The sequence below is a fragment of the Ambystoma mexicanum genome, chromosome 11 (genome assembly GCF_040938575.1).
Source record: "Ambystoma mexicanum isolate Mex_15411 chromosome 11, UKY_AmexF1_1, whole genome shotgun sequence".
Lineage (NCBI taxonomy): Eukaryota > Metazoa > Chordata > Amphibia > Caudata > Ambystomatidae > Ambystoma > Ambystoma mexicanum.
Window position 1 is genome coordinate 83,368,488 of NC_090934.1, and position 17,871 is coordinate 83,386,358.

Here is a 17,871-nt window from a genome sequence, read left to right on the forward strand (position 1 = left end):
TGTACTATGTCAGGCCTGTAAGTAGGAAATGGTGAGGTCTTGTATTACCAGTTTCCTCAGGCTTCTTCAGCTTCTGTCACACCTTACCTAACATCTCTGCATTTTTGGGAATTTAGTTTTATGCATATATAATCCTAAGAGCATTGCTCTTGGGTCAATGTGGTAAGGGTAATCGTTGGCTTATTCTTATGTAGTATGATCGGATGTCATTTGACCTAGTGATAATGAAGCATACAACTTGACAACTACTTGCACTGCATATCATGCTGTTTGTAATTTAGGAAGATGCTTATTGACAGTTGTTGGTACATTTACCTAGAAGAAGAATACACAACTATTTTTGTCCAGAAGTGTGAGGGAACATTCTGATTTGTTGTTTTCTCAGCACTTTACATTACTCACCCCCTCCAACCCTCCCTTGTCCTCTCTAATATCCAGGTTTCATTTATCTGTTTATTAATGCCTTTCTTTTGTTACCGTTAGTACAATAATTGTGTGGTTAGGTTTGGCTTTTTTCCCCCTTCATACTTCTGCTTCCATTGTCCTTGATGCTCTATTCACATCAACCAGCTTGCTTCTTGTACCATCCATTGAAGTCTACTTTTCTATTTGTTTTAATACATTTGAAGCCTGTGGTTGGAAACTGCAGAGTATTGTACAAATGAGAGCATATAAGTGCATTTAACACTTTCAATGCGAACTATGCTCTCCATGACTCAATTTCTGGCCACTAATGAGTGGGACCTGTGTTATTCTGTTAAGTGTGTTTCTTGTTTTCCTGTGTAGTATTTTCTGACCTGTATGCTTCAGAGCTGAGAACTGTGGATACTGTGCAGTCAAGACCATTTCCCTTTCCCACTAGCCACGGGAGGCTGGCTCAATCTGACATGCACACTCTGCTTCTTACAGTGTCTATTGTTGGCGTTGGCCAGCTGTTCGAACAGATTGTAATTCATGGCTATGGTTTTTCTTCAGTAAAGCTACGCCGCCCCAATTCCTACCTGTGCCACCAGATTCTAGAGTTTGAATAAAATACTGGGGTTGCTATCCTCTCCCTGGTGTCCGTTTCCTCCTGCAGCAGTTGCATATCCTTGCAAAGTCACATTCCACTTTTTGCTATCTGCTTGGCCCACATTAGTCTTCTTTCTCTTGGCCTGCTCTAAAGAAGCAAGCAGGCTGAGCGGATCACCTTCCCACGGACGATCTCCCAATTAGGAATTGAGCATTTTATAACCTCTGCCTAGTGTATGGAGAGCATTTTCTTTAGTACCCGATACATTTTGTTTCTTCGTGGTTTGCTTCTAAATTCACTGAGACATGGTTGCAGTGATCTGGCTCTGTGTCACCAGCAGTCAGCGTTTTTGTTCCACGGTGGAAAGCTAACTTCCGCTTTCTTTTGTGTAAACCTTTGTCAAGAGGTGTTGTGCAGACTGTCGCAGCTCTACAGTTTGGTTTTTGGAAGATCTGTTTACAGTGCTCCTGTCAAGGATGAATAGTTGCTCTTTTTGAAAGGTATGGTTTTCTGCTGCCGGTCAACTGGAGATGTGTGCAGTTATCACATTGCAGGCACTGCTCGAGTCCTTGCAAGCTTGTACCATAATTGTTGGGTCTAGCTGTTAAATTCTGCTGTTAGTGCCATTTACAAATGTAGGATCACATGTTAAAGTTAAATGCATAACATAAGGCATGATCTGAGAATATATGGTACTCTCATCCACTCTGGATCCCTTTTAAACATTGTTCCAATTGATTAGGGCCTATGTATGGTGTCCAACACGGTTTGGCTGTCCGTTACTGTTTTTGTAAGTGAATAAATCCGCCTTAATTCGTATACAAAATGCCTTCTTTTATTCCATTACTTATTTCCATACATAGAACAATTTATATTTTCATATATTACTAATTCCAATAAGTGTTTCGAGTTTGTGTTGCATGCTTAGTAAAAGTGAGCAACTAAAGAACATTTAAAAGCAAACTCAGTAGGGGAGTACACATGTGAACTGTTAGTATCTTTTAAATATTGGATCTTTGTCCTTATTCACAAACCGATATTCCTGAGTAGTACCCAACATGTTACTTTAAATTGGTCTATAAGATTCTAAAGTGTCAGACCATGGGATTAAAAACGGGTGCAGTTTGTTGCCACTGTTGGTGAATTAGCTCCTATACATGTTTCATAAATTAGCCATGTTCACTAGATTCGTTTTCTCCAATATACAGTTTAGTCATTGGGTTGGCTTGTCGTTTGTTCTTACATTCTGTCTATTAATGAACATGTTGAATATCTCCGTTAAATGTATTATATGAAGTGTATTCAGTATGGCTTGGACACCATTGATCTACAAATCACGTCTATCCTTCAATAAGATCTCCTTCAGAGTTATTAATGTAAACTGTATCTTAACGTTTTCTGCAAAGCAACGGCAACCCATTGGTCCATTTGGTTTTCATCGCCTATAAAATGTTAGTATATATATATTTCACATTCACTCTTCAGTCAATTTACATGAGGAAAGCTTACCCATAACCTTTTTATAGCTTCAGCATTTGAGTAAGAATTTTTCTTTGTTTTGCACGCTCCGGTAAGGGCCCTTAATTATCTGAAATAAAATGTACGTATTGTTAATAGCATTTCCAGTTGTTGATGCATCAGTGAGCCTAAATCATTCCATCTCTAACCTTAAATGTAATTGATTTCCTTGTTTGGATAAAAATTTCACCGAACACTGTAAGATTTCCATCTAGGGGGAGACAAGTATTTCCCACATATAGCTTGCAGTTGCGGCCATGTTGTGAGTTTGTGTGTAGATTAGTGACCTAGGGCATAGTGTGGTGAGAAATCCAGGATAGACTACCCAAACTACTACTGATGAGTCCACCATTTGTACATACGTTGATGCATGCATGCTTCGATCTATGAGGATTTATAATTGACTGCCAAAAAAAAACCGCTCCTGTGAACAATTTGGGTGTTGCTGCTGAGGCTATTTTGGTTTTTAGTAAGTAGATTATGGATTTTCTGAGAGAGAATCCTTTTTTATAAAAATGAAATGCCTTTTAGGGCTGACTGGATACAGTCCATTGACAAAACGCGTGGATATATGATGTATAAGAACTTTTCAAGGGTAGATGAAGCATTGAGAGTTTTACCAACATATATGCAAACATTTCCAACCTCTTTCTGGAGAACACATTTACTACTATTTATGCAGGAGAAATTATGTCTGCGTGCTCCAACTACAGTGAGCATGCTGTGATCGATGAAGGCATAGTACAACCTAGGGGACATTAGTTGATAAACATATCAATAGATTACTGCTTTTTTGAGGTTTTGTGAACAATGAATCATGGATTTTAACTGATTAGTTTTGGGAGAATCTGCTAACTGACCATGAAGCGTCCCACACATTAGCTGTATTAAAATGTTTTACTTGCATAGGTATGATTTTTTTTTTTTTTTTTATGGTCCAATGGTAAAATTAAGTAATTGCACCCTAGTGGTAGGGATCATTTAATAATGTATTTACATACGAGTATTTTTCGAAGAGGTATATTTAGTTCTCAACTGTGTACTCTTAATGGTTTACAATGTTAAATGTGTAATGTTATTTAACAAATCTATATATGTATAAAACAGTCATGTTTTTGGGTTTGTATGTGGTGTTGATCTTGAGGACGTAACTCCTTGTGGAGAACTGGGAGGTCTGGCGTCTGGAATTTTGCATGGAATATTCTTTCATTTCCGAATTAATGCAACTATTTCTAGTTCGATGGGTCACCCCCGTTCCCGAGAATTTGTTTTTCGGCATTACGTTTTGTGATGGTCCACCGCCATCTACAGGTAGTTAGTAGAAGGAGCTCTTTCGAAGCTGAAACACCTGATAAAATTAATCACAAAATTCTGTAAAGCACAGGTACTTCACCCTCATGACGACAAATGGAATTTTGCTACACTTTGAAGATGACATAGTTGAATCAGTTCATTTGAATCCGGTTCCAATGTTTAACAAAGACTTTTCTTGTGTATTCTCTCTTTTCATTAATGCTTTAATCCCACAAATATATTTTTACAGAAATGCCACGAAAAAAGAGAGCAGTATTTAATCCCACCCGAATCAAAAAAAAATATCGAAAGCTGAAACATGATCAACATTCTGAAGAAGAAAGATCTCAAGAGCATGAAGCAGATAGAATTCAACATGCTTTGAGTATGTATCGTGTTTTCTCTTTGTGGCAAACAATATTTCTTCCTTTTCGGTGGAATATGAAAACAAATCTGAGAATTGAAATCCCGGGTAGTTAAGCTAGTTCACAATAAAAATAATTTTTTAAAGTTCATTAAATGCTAATGCTATACATTCAAAGTATACAATAGCTTAGTCATTGTGACTATCTGAAGTTTGTATTTCTTTTGAACATTTTCAAAGAAGGAGAGTGCTAGCCAACTATATTGCTAGTCATTACACAAATGTGAAGTTCAGGTAAAGCTCAGCGGAAAATGTTAACACCAGGGGTTGGCATATACATTTGTATAATTATTTTTTTCGTTAAAAAAAATTATTGTTTCACATTTGAAATAAAGTAAAACCTCTTCCTATAAATGACCATTTTAAATCTTCTTGTGCAAAAAATGCATGAATACTTCATTTACAGTGTTAAATGCATCATATCATTAATGGCAGCAACCGATTTTAAGTTGTTTCTGGTAATTCTGAACCTAAAGCATTTCATTAAAAAAAATCCATCTTTTATAATCTACTATAATATGTGTGAGTCTTACTTTGACATGATCATGTATTACTTCATAGGAATAAAGCCAGCTCTTGTTAAATCCTGTTTCTAAATAACTAATCTGTCAGATATCAGAAAAGAAATTGAGTCAGTTGAAACAAGATCATATATTTTTGAGGGTGAATCCTACATACCCAAAACCTCCAGTAAAGTTATGCTCCAATGTCTTAAATGCCAAGCTTCCTCATCCCGCCCCAGGCTGTATCTTGAAACTGTCATGATGGAGTGATGTTCTATCCAAATTGTGTGTTCTTTATGGCTCAAATATTGAATTTGTGGTTCCTTCTGGTAGCTACGCGGTTCTAAATGGCTGTGGCTAACCAAGTTCTCAATGGTTCTTGATTTACGATGAGTCACATTTGATCTTAATTATCTAGCAAGTTTTTGTCTGTTTAGAAAATAGCAATGTCTCTGCAACATTTTATTTATCCTAAGTGTCCTGGATACTATCTCACCAAATTGTCTTTTCGCTTGTCTAGTTTACATACTTAATCAAACCTCTTATTAATTAGATCTGCTTTATATATCCTCTTTCTAAAAATCTGTTGCCAATCCATTCACATTCTTCAGTACAATTGTGTAGCTCATATAATTTCTCCTTTTGGGTATATTAAAATTAGTACTGTCTATGATTTAGTGGCTTTCAATGGAGAAGGGACTTCTATTTCTTTCCGAAGGATTTGGTATGTCTTACGATCTGTTTTAACATTTGTTTTTAAATATCTTTTTTAAATCTAGAAATGTAATGGATACTTGATCAGCAGGTCATGTGAGCTCTATCGTAAAGGGTTGCTGATTAAACATTTTGGTGTAATCTGTCCAAATGATGTCATCAACCTGTTTTCCCATCCAGCGAGGCTTGTTCAAAGTGCGTGGCTTATCTTGGGGTTCGACATAGAGGGGAGGTGGAAGCTATTTAGTTTCTGCTTGAAGCCTAGAAGGACCTGGTAAGCTTGATCCAATAGCTACTTTTCGGCCATGATCCAATAGCTACATCCCGGTCATACTTCAGGTCAACCGATAGTGGATTTGGGACACTATAAATAAACATTAGGAAACGAGAATATTTTCAAGTTGCATGCTACTAGCCAGCTGTACAGTAATTTGCAACCTCCATTCTACACATACAAAGTACATCATTTCTTACTCGTCCAGGGTCTATTCTTGCTGGCCAATCCAAATGTTGAACCTTGCACTAGGAGACCTCTATAAAACATTTAAAACATAAGGTATTGTAAATAATGAAAACAATGATTTTTGCATCTTGTGAAAGATTTGCCGAAAGCTATGCAATACAGCAAGTATACATTAGTTTACAACAATTCATTAGCAGTTTGCTAATGAAAAATGTCTTGATTAGCAATTTGGTACTATTGTTAGTCACCAAGTCATTTATACCCAAGACATAATGATCTTTAAAAATCAACAATACCATATTTTTGTGCATTTTTAAGGAAACCAGGCTTGGCGTAATTCCTGTTTCTCTTAAAAAGCAATTGCACATGTCAGTGATTTGGAAAACTTGCTCTGTTCTTCGTTCCTTAATGGAACGAGTATGAATGTTCAAATGCTGATTCTTAACTTGCTCTGTTATTTTGTCCTTACTGATGCTCTTTCTCTATTCATTGCCCACTTTTACTTGGCTGGGCCAAGTAGTACTGTTCCCAAAATGATTATCACACTCTCCTCCCCAACTAGGTAGTTAATGGGATGAGTAGGAGGGTTGTGCTTGAATTCAGAAGTTACTTCACAGATGGGTGTTCATCTTTCAGGCACTCCTGGGTGCGCTGTAGTGGATGGGGTGCAGAGAGCTAGGTCACCAGATTTGCACTAAAACCGCCACAACAAAACACCCCAGTGACCGTAATAGTCTCTAGGTTTCCAGCCCAGCTGTGTCCTGGCTTCTGGTGATGCATCGGCCTATGGCAATGCTGAGTTTCCCTGAATGATAGTGTTATAGTTGTAGCAGAGTTGTTGTTGATGCCGATGTCTTGAGCATGATGCAGCTTCTTGATTGACTCTGATCTGTTAATCTTACAATGACATTTTGTACTTCGGGCATGGAGAACCTTGCATAGAATAGTTTTTATTTAGATGTACCACATTGCAATAGTGAAATCACTTTTAGGTTGGATGGAAAGTTTGGGGGTGGCCAGATATTCTGAGTTGACCATTAAAGGTACAGTCCAGAGGGTTGGAGGTGCGGGGGGTGTCTGGCTAAGGAAAAAGATCATGTCATAATACTTGGTGGGGCCCAGGGGCTGCTATCCGGTTCCTAGATTGCATGGTCGGGTGGGTGTGGAGAGAGGGGGAGCACATGGATTTGAGGGGACGAGGGGTGTGGGAGATTCTGCAGATGTTGGTAGTTAATTCCTATCTAACAAAGGAGAAGAAGTGAGAAATAAATTAATTGGTAGCGGGAGTGGGTCAAGGTGCAATGTATTGTGACCATTTCAATTCAAGTTCCAAAGAGGGAATGTCTTAATCACAGGCGGGACGGTTGGACCATTTCGTTTACAAAGTGTGCAAGTTAAGGCCTTTAACTGTTACCATAATGAGGGAGCAGTTTGACAAAAAAAGCAGTATTGCAAGGGTACCATGCTGCTAGAGAGGTCTGTGCACCCAGTGTAATAAGACCTACCTGGTAGGATGGAGGAGATTGTTCCCACCCTGGAATTAAAAAGGAATGCAAGGCCTGGCCGTGATGTTGGACCTCGATTTCCAATACAGAATGCAGTAATTAAGAGCCATGAAGCGAGATTGATGATGCCAGCCAGACAAGTGGGAATGCCAGATCCTCTATTTGGGTGGTGCCTTTCTGCTAGGGAAATCCCAACCGAGATTCTAATTTACAAAACACATGAAATTCATTAGCTGCGACATGCATGATACATCTTGAATAGTCGACTTTAGAATCAAAAATGAAATCTGTTCTCTTTGCGAGATCCTCGGGTGCCCTTAAGCTTTTCGACATTAAGCAAGTAGCATTCTTAAATTGATTAATGAGACCTGCGCTCAGACATTTGAAGCTCTTGGCAATAACCACCCTGTACAAGCTTGCATTTGATTTTTGCCTTTTGCCACTCAAACCTTCTGGTGCGCGGTGTTCATGTGGTATACCAAGTGGGCAATTCACATTTTATTTTGTCTGGCTAGGAGTTTACAACTTGAAACTCTTGCTTCCATGGTACTAGGTTCTGCAAGCCTTCATGTTTTATTCTGTTTTGGCTTAGGAGTACCTGCTTCAGGGTGTTTATCGCTTGAGGTGTGTTGATTTGTAGAATTTAATTTCAAATGGATTGTCCTCCCATGTATTACTCCTGTTTGATGTGCGATATCCAGCAGCAGCTGCTTCAGAATTTCTTTTCGGCAGAGGGCGCTGTGTGTCGATGCAGTTGACTCAGTCTCTCGGGCCTCCATCTCGAGGTGTCATCGAAGGTATGTAAAGCACGTGCACCGCCCATTGGCTTCAGTTCTGTTTTTCAGAGTATGCTTGCGCTTTGAGAAACGATGGCACGCTTCTCTAGTTCAAATCGCGAAAATGTCTTATTCCTACCCCGAAGACCGGGTTTAAGAAGTCTCACTAACCGACCCACATCGAGTAGGTCTGTGGTGTCTCCGTGTGAAGCACAAGATCTTGGGCTGCTCCAAATGCCTGTCCATGACCGGAAAGGCTCTGAAGTAGCGAAAGGGGAAATTGGCAGTAGGTAGAAACCCCAAAACATATCCATCGACTACTCCATCGAAAAAACCTTCTTCGGACGAGCCGAGAGAAGACTGTCTTTGAAGGAAGAAGGTTCAAAGATCCAGATCGAGGAGTGGCCCCCACCACACCACATCGTTGTTGAGGAAATCGAAAAAGAGGCACCGCAGGTCACTTTCTTCGTCAGACTCATCCCCTGAGAGGGTATATTGTCCCACAAAGGCTTCTACACCGGCCGAATGTGAAGCATTTAGGTCATAAATGCTGAAAATATTTGAACAAGCCATGCTCCTACCGTGCATTCCAAAGAAGCCGGTACGGAAAGGAATCGAGCCAAATACTGAATGCTCTCGTACTACCACATTACCACAAACTAAACCGTTATTACAAAAAGCAACCGTGGCTGGTCTTAGCTTAGTTTTACTCCACGCTGTAGTAAGCAACTTGCACATTCCCTCTGCACCTACATGAGACTGGCTATGAGCATAGCACAACACTAAAGGTGAATGCATATGTGGTCAATTCCATTTTCCCTCATCTTGCAAAAAATATATGTACCATGCTGTATTTTTGTCACATGTGAAGTTAAAAATCTTCTCTCTGCTCACAAGCGGCCAAAGTTGTGAGCTACTCCAAATGCATATTGGTTGTCAGTGTAAATATTAACTACAAGACCGGAACACGACTCACAAGCTCGGGTGAGGGCAATTTCAGATGTTTGTGCGAAAACGATGGTTTTCAATGTTGTACTAGCATATGATGCCATGATAGTACCATCTGGTAATTTATAACATGAGCCATCTACATATAATGTACCATTAGATTTACTAATCAGAGTATCCACCAAATCTACCTGTCCCTTCGTTTCATAATCTGTTATTAATGCACAATCACGCATGATACATTTGATTCATCCGATGTGAAGGGTAGCAAGGTGGCAGGGTATAGCATTGCAGCATTGTATGGCAATGTTTGGAGCCAATAACGTCAGCTCATATCTAGTTAACCTGGCATTGTCAGGTGGTGTTTTTTTTGTTTTATTTAATAAAATATCAATCGCATGTGGCACAGACAATGTAACTTGGTGTCTCAATATTATGGCATCAACTTGCCTCATGGAAATGGATGCAACCGCTGCACCCCTTAAACAATTTGGAAGCGCTTTTGCCACTGGGTACAATGTTGAAGTAAAATATGAACATGGTCTGTTTTTACCCCCTTGCTGCTGTTTTAGTACAGAAAACACAGCCTTGTTGTTCATTCACAATGTAAATGGTTTCCTATAATCGGGGGTGCCCAAAGTGGGTGAATTGCACACTGCAGATTTTAAAACCTCAAACTGTCTTGCTGAGCAGCAGTCCATGGCAATGGGACTGTAGTTCTATTCAGTATTGGTTCTTGCAGTGGTTTTGTTAACCCACTGTCTGCAAAATGAAACTATCCCTAAAAACGCTCTGACATCTTTGTGTGATAGTGGCAGGTATTTTCATTATAGCCTCTATGCACTGAGGGTGCAATCTACGCTCCCCACTTGACAATAGGTATCCCAAATAGGTGACCTGGGTTTTGCAGAACTGTTTTTTTATAAAAAAAATGTTTGGGACACTTTGCCCCAGTGCTGCTAAAAATTTGAAATAACCGCACGGTGCAATCCATGCATTGCTCTTGGGAATCTGCAGCAATCAACAAATTATCAACATATTGGAGCAGTGTGGTTTTGCAGTCAGTGTAAACTTGTCTAGCTAAGTTTTTAATGCTTGAATGCTTGGCTGTAAATACTTTCACTTTCAGTGTAACCTTGGGTGGGGGGGTCCTACGGAAAGGTGTAGGACCACCCTTCCACATAAAAGGCAAATGGGTGCTGACTGTCTTCGTGGATCAGAATGCTAAAGCATTTTCGATGTCCATAATGTGAAATATTGGACTGAAGGTGGTATCATGGTGTAAGTCCTGTCCGGCACCAGGGGATATTGTGGTTCTACAATTTTGTTTATTGCTCGGAGATCGATAATCTGTCTCCATTGTGCAGGAACACACAGCTTCCCAGCAATCAAAGATGCAGAATGGTGCACAAAAATCCAGCGAGCCCTCGCAGATAAAATCACTACTCCAAAACAAGATTGAAGCTAAAAAGGCAAGCCTCACTAACGGTTCCCAGTCTGCTCCGGACCCAGCGAAAACCCTACAATCCTGCCCCCCCTTTCACCTTCTCGCAAGTAACACCAAAGGAAGTGGAAATCGTAAAAAGCCTAAAACCTTGCCACTTTCGTGGGGACATCTGCCCAGCCTCATCAAGGAGGGAGCAAAAAGCCTAGCCCCCTTCATCACCACTCGATGAATTCTTCCTTCTCGTCCAACCAGGTACCTAACAATCTCAAGGAAGCCTGGGTTATGCCTCTCCTAAAAAAAATAATAATAATTAAAAAAAAAATAATTAAAAAAAAAACCTTGATCCAAATATCCCCACAAACTACAGGCCCATCACCACCGCCCGTTCCTTTTTTAAAATCCTGGACCGGGTGGCAAATTCAGAAGCCTCTAGAGGAGAATGAACTCCTAGGCCTTAGACAATCTGGCTTCAAACCCAGACATGGGAACGAGACCGCTCTCCTAGACCTCAAGATCCAAATGGACAAGGCGAAGGACAAAGGCAAGCTAGCGATCCTCCTGGACTTATCTGCTGCCTTCGACCTCGTCGATCACCAAATTCTCACCAGGCACCTTACCACAGCTGCAGCATTCTCCACTGTTGCATCTGACTGGGTTAAATCCTTCATCTCCAATCGGATCACCAGAGTTTTCTCCCCCTCAGATTCTGCGGACCCGACACCCATACTCTGTGGAGTCCCTCAAGGCTCATGTGTCACCCACACTATACAATATATTTACGAAGCTCCTATTCGACCGCCTGGACAATTTGGGTGTCATCTACACCAACTATGCAGATGACACCCAGGTCCTCCTCCCCCTCACTGGCTGTTACGACCAAGACTCTAAACTACTGAACGATATCCATCTTGAAATCCAAGCATGGATGGCCACCAACAGTCTATGCCTCAATGACGAGAAGACTGAGTTAATGATCGTGGGTACAATTGAATAAACTTGACACCAGGTACTACTCTTTCGGCATTGATGGCAACATAATCAATGTATCCAATGAGATAAAAACACTGGGGGCTATCTCGACTCAACACCATCTCTTAAAAAACAAGTCGGCAGTGTGGCGTCCTACACAAGTAAACTGATTTACAGTTGTAAATCGTACTTATCTACAAGTAGCTGCCTAACGTTAGAGCACTTGCTTTGTCTAAACTAGACTACTGCAATACACTATTCCTATGCTCCTCAGAACACAACCTAAATAGACTTCAGGTACTCCAGAACAACTCGCTGAGAGCAGCACTCAGTCTACCCAGATCCTGCTGTATCTCCATTCAGACTCAATGCCAACTGGTTGCCTATCTGTGACAGAATCACACTATGCACTCTGGACATCATGCACAAATGCCTCACAAATACAGCCCCTAAATATCCGTCTGCTTAAAATCTGCAAACACCAACCCTCCCGTTACCACCAGATTGTCTCATTCTCATAACCTTGTGGTACCAAGGATCAACCTAAAACGGCCAGAGGAGCCAGCTTCCCAGTCCAAGCAGCCAAATGATGGAACTCTATTCCCATCCTCCTCAGACAAGAAACCACCTTCCTCACCTTAAAGCTAGAATAAAAAATTGGCTGAGCAACAAGCCCTTACAGTTCTGTTTATCTGACCACTGTTTACTTATGCTATTGTACATTGCCTCCTGTTGTCTGACCCACCTGTAACCAGAGTCCCAATCTTTGTCTTTATATTTGCCTCTAATGTACATTGCCTCAATGTATGTGACCTCGAAGTCTCTCAAGCGCCCAGTTACCTTAGGGTTCGGTGCGCGATATAAATTATGAACAAATACAAATCCGTTTTTCACAGGAAGGTTTGGACTGTTGCAGGGAATTTTTTAGATTCTTTAACTAGTAAATCAAGTATTAATGGATTAATTCCTTCTAACACTTCCTTGGGTATTTTATACTGAGGCTTAACTCTTATTTCACTGGGTCAACTCGCGTCCATCCAACATAATTAGATACTGTGGCCCACATCATAGGGTCAACTCCCTTAAATTCATATGGCAAATGGTGGTAGCAACAAAACATTTTGAAAGAGACTGCATTACATGTTGGGTACACTCCATCAGGTGAGCAATATATATATATTTGCATATAAATGTTTCAGTGAATCCTTTCCCAATAGATTTAAAGCACATTTATCATGACAACAAGCCGAGCCATGCAAGATATAGCACCTATAGTAAACTGCATGGGGTCAGATATTGGACCGGATTATTAGGGAATCCCACTGATGTTTACTTTCCCAGAGAGGGAAATATGAGGCACTACTTTGTGGGAAATTGATGTACTGGATGTCCCTTTGTCAAGGAGGAATGTGCCCGTTTGCCTTGCGCTGTAGCTTTTACAAATTGCCCCTTTGAGTCTACAGGAATACTTATGCACCATTTTCCCACTCCAGGGCAGCCCTATTATATGTAGTTCATTGTACTGTAATCCTACTCATAATAATCCCTTGCTGAATATTGCTGGCCTTGCCTAGGGTCAAAATAATTGTTGATCATTGTCTTCTAGTGTCCCAGTATTTGTTGTTATGCTGTTGCTGGCCTCAGCCCTTAAAGTTCCTCTAGTCATTGCTTGCCCATAAGAGCGTCACCACCCTGTCCGGTGCAACGGACACTCCCTTATCCAGTGGTGGTCTGCCTTACAAAATTGGCACCCAGTGTCTTTCATACCTGCTCCATTTCTTACTTGGCGAGGCACTACCACCTCTTACTCCTCTATACATTCCTCTTCCCCTTTTGGATACGTATATTACCTCTGCCTCTTTTTGGAAAAGTCTGTTGCATTAATGCGCTGTTTTTTTACTCCTCTTTGTCCTTTTCCCCCTTTTTCTTTAGTACAGCGGTTTGCATACTACCTGGTCATGGTTAATATTTGAGCTGCTCTTGGGGTTGGCCAGGTGCTGGATACGTGTTATCAACAGTGCTAGAAGAGTTATTTCTTTCGACAATTCTCCAGTCATTCCCCTTTAGCTCGCTGCCTGTGTCAGCTCATCCCACATTTTGACGGGGATCTAAACTGTCTTGCATTCTGCATTGGCGCCATATATCTGATGGCAGAATGCATAAAAGCTGATCTATATCTCCCAACGTGAGCCGACCTGTTTTAAGAACCTGGTCCGTCTGGGTGTACCCCTGTTCTGGATTTTGTCTTGTATCTGGATAATATTAAAAGAAAGTAACTCCATCCTATACCTGGGGACATGGACCTGGTGTGTTGGAATACGAGTATCAAACCCAGGCACTTCTCTCATGGGGAAACGGTGAGTTACCATGGACTTTGTTGGGGCATTTATGATCCAAAATAATTGACACTATTGCAGAACAAAGAAGTTTGAATCAAGCTTACACTCTTGGATTGCTTACTCTTTGTCCTTTTAATGGCTCGGGAGGGGGTACACTTAGTCCTCCTCATTCACCCTTTTATGTAACCGCCACATTTGTTTGCATAGCATTTTGCAAATATAAGCGTATCTCGTTGCTGCGGCACGGTCACTTTGGCTTGTTCTACTCTTTCTACCACGTTTTCTTTTTAATCCATACCAACACTACACTTTTTGCGGGGTCCGTGTTGGCTGTAATCCTGTAGGCACGAGGTGGCGAGGTGAGCGGCTTCTCACCAGATAGGGTGGTGGGGGAGGCCTTTTAAACTTTGTGTCTCATCCTCTAAGGTCACTCTTGATTCAGGTGTCGGGGCTGAGGGACAAACCTTGGCCACGTACACACCTTTAATTCTCATTTTATATTTACAGTCTCCCTCTTCCCAATCCTTTTTCATCTCTTTATGGTCATATGTGCGTGCTTTTCTTTTGTCTTTATTTTTTTTGGTCTTTTCATTTTTTGGATTGTGGTTTTACGCTTTTTTAATCTGCTTTTCTCCTAGATTTTTGTCCAGCATAATCTTCCAGTTACGGTTTCCTATTGCAGGAGGCAAATTGCCTTATCGCCTTTAGCGGCTAATGCTTCTCTTAAGTACTCCATCCCCAGGTCAAAAGATCAATGCACTAGGAACTGAAAATCAGGGTTGTTGCAGTGTATTCTTACAACATTGCAACCCACAACATCCTTTAGTGCATGAATTTCCCACTTGTGTCACAGTAACGTTTCTTGTGATCACAAAGTTACATTGATAATGTCCCACGTAGTGCTCCCATAATCAATACAGACTACACAGCCATTTCATGATTCATCCACCCCATGGTTTCAACCTGTCTGCACTAGGTGTATTTCTCTATGGCTCATTTAACATTATGCACCCATAGTAATACAACCGTACAACATCGGACCACACCATCCTTCTGTATTAAATCTTCACACATTTTTGTTGCAGTCTTCTGTGCCGGCACTCCAACACGAGTGCAAGTCTTCTTTCTCCACACAGGTGGGGAAACTTGGTCTAGGAAATCGGCTGGTGAGTGAAAGTTGTGGCTGCAGGAAACCTCTGTCCACCTCATGCAATGCGCTTCATGACCACCTGTCTGGTGCCTGCTCTACGACCGTGGCAAAATATTCCAACTGGATCTTAACTGCGACGAGGTCCCATCACGGGGTGCCCCATTTGTGGGCAATACTATACAATAATGCCTGCCTGTGCCCATAAACTGCAGAATAAGTCGCCATCACAGAAGATTTCAAAGACTTTTCAGTCATCTTTTTTTTTTTTTTGACACACTTAAGCGGAGCTCAGATGACAAATGGCTTCGTCCGTGCTAATTGTGCTAAACTAATTGTGAACACTGAGCCAAGGTCTCTGCTTTCATTGGTGCAGCTGCTAACTGACTATTTACACTCCTTGGGCTTGCTTTAAGAATACATGTGTTTGTGTAAAACAAAACGGTTTATTTTTCCTGCAAAGCAAGCGCAGACCAACTGATTATAGAACTTATGTTCACCCATTTTACAAAGTGCCTTCATTGATTTGTTCATAATTTTCTCGAATACCTTTACAGGGTCTGTAGCCTTGGTGGTTTTTCATACTTGTGCAGCGGGGGCGTGAATGTGTTAAACAGCATAGCGAGGTAGTAACCCACCAGCCAGGGTGCTAGTAGCGGGCATGAGTGTTATTTTCATTAGCGAACACTTCATTCCAAGGTATGTTCAGCTGGATGTGGTGGGTCCATTTTAATTGCTCGGGTGAGAAGCACCCAGATTCAAATAGCAGGTTTTTGTAGTGGCGCTAACCTCCTTCCACTCACTGGGCAAAGATTGATGGTTCCTAGTATGCGTCTGCAAGGTTGTTTTGGGATTAAGAGATTAAGACGAGGCATAGTAGGACCGCCTCTCTTTCATTGTTATATTTTCTTTTCATTCCCATGTTCCCTCTTGTGTTGTCCTGTGTGCGCTTTGAAACCCAATTTACTTGATGTATAAGTGCCTTAGCACAATAAATAAAGACATTGTGTGAAGGGGTCTGTAGATGGATGAAGCGCCATAGGCCTGTGTGTAGCGATGGGCAATCAACCGTACTTAAAGTTACTATTCTTAAAGCATAGTACTCTTATTCTTAAAAAAGAATAGTACTCAGTTATTTTATTTTGGAGGTTTTTTGTGTTCACAAGGGTAAACATATTTTCAAATGAGAAAATGCAACAGAATTTGCAATTGTCAGCATACGTTGCGGGAGTACATTAAAGCAACAGCGTCTTCATCTCCCTTTTGTTATTGTCAGGTTATCTGTTATGCCTGTACCCTACTACACAGTAAACCTAGGTACTAAGCAAGTAAACCTCCCCTTCCATGCTATCCGTGTCTTCCCTCGTTAGCCCTCTGGCTCCCTCCACCACCTCGCCTACAAGTTGTACAGTCTCTTCAACCAAAATAAAGTACATTTGGAGTCTATTAATCCATCATCCCATGGCCAGGCGTTTCCTCCGCATTCCAGGTTGTGCTTTGTGTTGCTGTACTAGGAGCGTGTCTCCCACTTTATGGAGGTGCTCATCCATGTCCCACTTCCCTCCCTCTTTCTTCCATCAAGTTTGACTGAGTATTGTATTCAGATAGAAAGGGGGCCCATTCCATTTCTCTGCTCGGCTTGTGCCTGTGGAGGCCCCCTGTTAGATTCTCCATATCATAAATGTCCCTTCCCTTCAATATCAATTGTTTTGTAGGCAAAGCCGACTGTTTCCAGCATATCATGACGCAGACCCTTGTAGCAAGCAGAAGGAAGTGTATCATATGGGGGGGGGGGTGGGAGTCTTCTCCACCCTTTCTCCGTGACTTCCACCACAAAAAACACCTGGAGGGGATCTGGACTTTTTTCTATGCCATCTAGCGCCTTTATCCAGCCTAGGACCTCACTCCAGTATATCTGCACACTTGGACAGGCTCACCACATATGCCAATAGTCTGCGACCCTCCCCGCGCCCCCCCCCTCCCCCCCGCACTCCCTCCAACATCTTGGTCTTGCCCGTGAAAACATCCTGGAAAGACGTGCAGGATCCCATTGCTGTCTGTACAGTAATTTGATGCCATGGAGCTTATATTGGCATTCAATGGAGGTCTGATGCGCATTTATGCACATGGTTCTCTACTGGTGTTTGTCTAGTTCTATGCTTAAGTTCCTTTCCTCTGTCAGGTGCTCCAGTAGGGAGCCATTCAATCCTGGTACAGGCTGTGCTAAGCGCGGTTTCTGTGTGTGTCGGGGCTCTCTCCCATCTTTCCATTTAAGCGCCATAAGGGCCCCCTTCATCTGTAATTAGTTGAATATCTAGAGCTTCCCTATTTGCAGGTTTTCTTCCAGGACGGCAACACTAATTTATTTTGTAATTTGCATAGCGTGCCTAACCCAGAGGCATCTGGGCGCTGGTTACATAAGGAAGTTGGTTGTCTTAGTTACAAAGTGCATTGAGTTACCATTTGTTCTAGTTACATAAGGCATTGACGGATGTTGAGGCAAATAGTTACATGTTACATGTGTGGCAGCAAATCCGGTGGGGGGGGGGGGGGGGCAACAGCATTGAGATGAAGGCATAGGTTGTATGGCGAGCAATGCATACAAAGGGAGTATATACAATACCAGCAGGGTAGCAACACATTGTGAAGAGTGAGGCAGAGGTTGTATGACAAGCAGTACATTGTTCGGTAGAATAATAGAACATTGTACACTGTGAGGATGGATAACATTGATTTAGGGCTTAGTAGCTGCTGATCGTTGCCCGTAAGGAGAATTGCTGGCAGTTATGGGGTAAAAGTCTTGAGAAAAGAGC

General features: G+C 41.5%; 1 protein-coding gene across 15 annotated transcripts in view; it reads left to right on the forward strand.

Annotated features, from left to right (window-relative positions):
* Nucleotides 1-17,871, forward strand: part of ZMYM4 (zinc finger MYM-type containing 4) — a 1,943,772-nt gene that overhangs the window by 241,660 nt on the left and 1,684,241 nt on the right. For 9 of the 15 annotated variants that reach the window (XM_069622579.1, XM_069622582.1, XM_069622583.1 and 6 more), the window contains one exon: nucleotides 4,074-4,208. The exons of the other annotated variants lie outside the window; for them this stretch is intronic. In XM_069622579.1, coding sequence (XP_069478680.1) covers nucleotides 4,076-4,208 — 133 coding nt within the window. In that variant the 5' untranslated portion in view covers nucleotides 4,074-4,075. The remainder of the gene's footprint in view (nucleotides 1-4,073; nucleotides 4,209-17,871) is intronic. 15 annotated transcript variants of the gene reach the window in all.